At 40.6% G+C, this 3292-nt stretch overlaps 1 protein-coding gene across 1 annotated transcript in view; it reads left to right on the top strand.

Annotated features, from left to right (window-relative positions):
* Ddx58 (DExD/H-box helicase 58) overlaps positions 1-3292 on the top strand; it is a 45756-nt gene that overhangs the window by 34681 nt on the left and 7783 nt on the right. The window contains exon 13 of the mRNA XM_021159600.1: positions 1331-1479. Coding sequence (XP_021015259.1) covers positions 1331-1479 — 149 coding nt within the window. The remainder of the gene's footprint in view (positions 1-1330; positions 1480-3292) is intronic.

Genomic DNA, 3292 nt, shown 5'->3' with positions numbered 1-3292 from the left:
AAAAAAAAAGAAAAAGAAAAGAAAAGAAAAGAAAGTTCTGTTAATGGCAGGAATAAGAACAAAACGAAACAGCGGAGGCATGTTGGAACCTTGCTGGTTTCTCAGTGATGGGAGCAACATTTTTCTGAGCCAGATAGTTTTTCAAACACGAGTGGGACATTTCTGCATTTTCACGTGATGCATAAATAATAGCTAAATTTAATCCACATTATATACTTAGCACTTTACAAAGTCTAGCCTGACAATAAAGGATGAAGCAAGTGCTATCTTTATTTCCATGGTATGGGTACTTCTAGGGTCATCAATCTTCAACCATCACCATGTTGCTGAACTTGTATAAAATTGAGCAGTGACACACACTAACATTTCTACCATTCATACACTATAGGTACATACTCAAGAGCATAGATAATAGTAAACTGTAATAAAATGAGTTAGGAAATTAATAAGCATGGATATTCGTTAAATTTGTTTTTAGTCATTGAGCTGCAAGCATAAAGAGTTGAATTTTTAATAATAGTTGTATTTAAAACCAGGTCCACAAGTCTGAAGAACTTAATAACTGACCATCATAATCTGGTTTGATCTGGTTCTAGTACACCACCATTGTGTGTGTGTGCGCTCCTATGCATACCTATACATTTTGAAAAAAGATAAGATATCCCATGCTTCAATTTTTAACTTAAAATAACCTTCTGAAAGCTGGGTGGTGGTGGTGCATGTCTTTAATCGCAGCACTTAGGAGGCAGAGGCAGGTGGGTCTCTAGGTTCAAGGCTAGTCTGGTCTACAGAGCCAGTTCTAGGATGGCCAGGGCTACACAAAGAAACCTTGTTTCAAAAAAACCAAACCAAAATACCACAAATAAAAAAATATATCTTTTTGATGTTTCCAAATCCTCAGGTATATATAACTCTTTAATTTTAATAGTAACAATGTATTTACCTCAGTGTATTTACCTTGGTAGCCTGGGATCTGTTGAGCTGTTTCTCAGTACTCAGTGTTTTGGTTGTGTTTTTTTTTGTTTGTTTGTTTGTTTTGTTTTGTGTTTGTATTTAGTTCACAGTTTCAAAACTGACTGTCCTTGGAATCTTCTTCAGAGTTTTCTAAATTGAACTATGAGTCAAATTCCTAGCTGTAGATGACTGTGTCAAAGACCGTGCGAGCTTTATATTGCTATGCTGCTTTTCCACACGAGGATTCCTGTTGAAACAAGTGTTTACTTCTCCGATTTCTGGTGAACAGTGGAAAGGTTAACTGAAATAGAAGGTCACTGTTTGTTCTAAAGCTTTAACATTTGTAAGCCCTTTGCAAAATGCTCTCTATTTACAGAAAAACTAGAGGAATTAGAAAAAGTTTCCAGGGATCCCAGCAACGAGAATCCTAAACTAAGAGACCTCTACTTGGTCTTACAAGAAGAGTACCACTTAAAGCCAGAGACCAAGACCATTCTCTTCGTGAAGACCAGAGCACTGGTGGATGTAAGCTCTGTGTGTGTGTGTGTGTGTGTGTGTGTGTGTGTGTTTACAGATTAGCCCTACTTTATTGAAAAGGCTGCCCATTCTTCACTGCCCTGTAATCGAGTATCCATACATGTGTGGACCTCTTCTGATTATTTGTTCTCACACCCATTGTCACTGTTTTTATTGACCCACAGTTATAAGTCTTGGCCCTATAGAGGAAGCCCTGCATCCTTTTTAAAATTTAAAATTTCCACGTCCAGCCATCCTGTAGGTTTTGATTAATGACTAATGTGTCTTATATACCTCAGTTATCTTCATATCATCTTTTAAAAATAATTTACTCAGATTTTAAAAACTAGTTTTAAAATTGGGCAATGGGCTGGAGATACAGCTCAATGGTCAAGCGCTTGTTTAGCGTGCATGACTTTAATCCCCAGTTCTGGAAAAAGATAGATATCTCTCTGTTTATGTAGAATGCCTTGAGTCTGGCCACAGCATATCTCTCTGTTTATATAGAATGCCTTGAGCCTGTGGCCACAGGGCATCCCTCTGTTTATGTAGAATGCCTGTATTGTTTCTGCTGAGTAGTAGATTACCCACAAAGCCAGAGGCAGAAAATGTCAAGCTTTATTATTTTATGAGATTCGTGGATCAGGATCTGAAAAGGACCGGATACTTATGCCTCAAGGATACTGTGCCTGAGGCCGCAGTCAGCTCGGCACTCGGCTCCTTTTGCAGGTTGTTGGCAGGCTTGTGAAGATGAGCCTCCAATGTGGCAGCTGACCTTGCTTCAGTGAGACAAGAAACTGAGAAGAAGAGGGCCTAGTAGACAGACACTGCCACTTTATAAAGTCCATCTTGGACCTGATGTCCCACCACATCTCCCATATTTCAGAGATAAACTACAGATTATTTTTAGAATATAGGATGTGGAAGTCATTAAAGGTCGCTTGTTATGTGATCTTTGCTGTCTTCTTTTGTTAATGAATGTGGGTGTTTACCATGTGCATGCCGTGCCCACAGAGTCCAGGAAGGGGGCATGACATGCCCTGGAACTGGAGTTAACAGACAGTTGTAAGTTGCCATGTAGGTGCTGGGAATTGAACTCAGGTCCTCTGGAAGAACAGCCAGTTCTCTTAACCACCGAGCCATCTCTCCAGCCCCCTTTGCTGTGTTTTATTAGCGTTTTGTCATTTTTTTTTAAAAAGACTTATTTATTTATTTATTAATTATATGTGTGTACACTGTAGCTGTCTTCAGACACTCCAGAAGAGGACATCAGATTTTTGTTACAGATGGTTGTGAGTCACCATGTGGTTGCTGGGATTTGAACTCAGGACCTTTGGAAGAGCAGTCGGCGCTCTTAACTGCTGAGCCATCTCACCAGCCCCGTCATTTTTAGTATAGAGGTCCTGCATACATTTTGTTAGATTCATACCTAGGTATTAATTTTAGTGTTGTCATTCCAAAATTGTACTTTCAAATATTTCTCACTGTGGGCTGGGAAGACATCTAAGTAAAGTGTCTAAAGTACAGGCATTAAGACCTGGCTTCCAGCAACCTGGCAAAAAAAGCCGAGTACAGTAGAGCACTCTTGTAATCCCAGCCCTGGGGAGAGAGATAAGCACAACCCTTGGGCTTACTGGCCAGCTAGCCTAACTGGCAATGCCCAGGTCCCAGGGAATTACTCAGTCTTAGGCAGAATGAAGGTGGGTGGCTCTTAAGAAATGATACCCGAGCCGGGCGTGGTGGCGCACGCCTTTAATCCCAGCACTCGGGAGGCAGAGGCAGGCGGATTTCTGAGTTCGAGGCCAGCCTGGTCTACAAAGTG

Source organism: Mus caroli, chromosome 4 (assembly GCF_900094665.2).
Source record: "Mus caroli chromosome 4, CAROLI_EIJ_v1.1, whole genome shotgun sequence".
Classification (NCBI taxonomy): Eukaryota; Metazoa; Chordata; class Mammalia; order Rodentia; family Muridae; genus Mus; species Mus caroli.
This window is presented reverse-complemented; position numbering and strand designations above follow the sequence as displayed.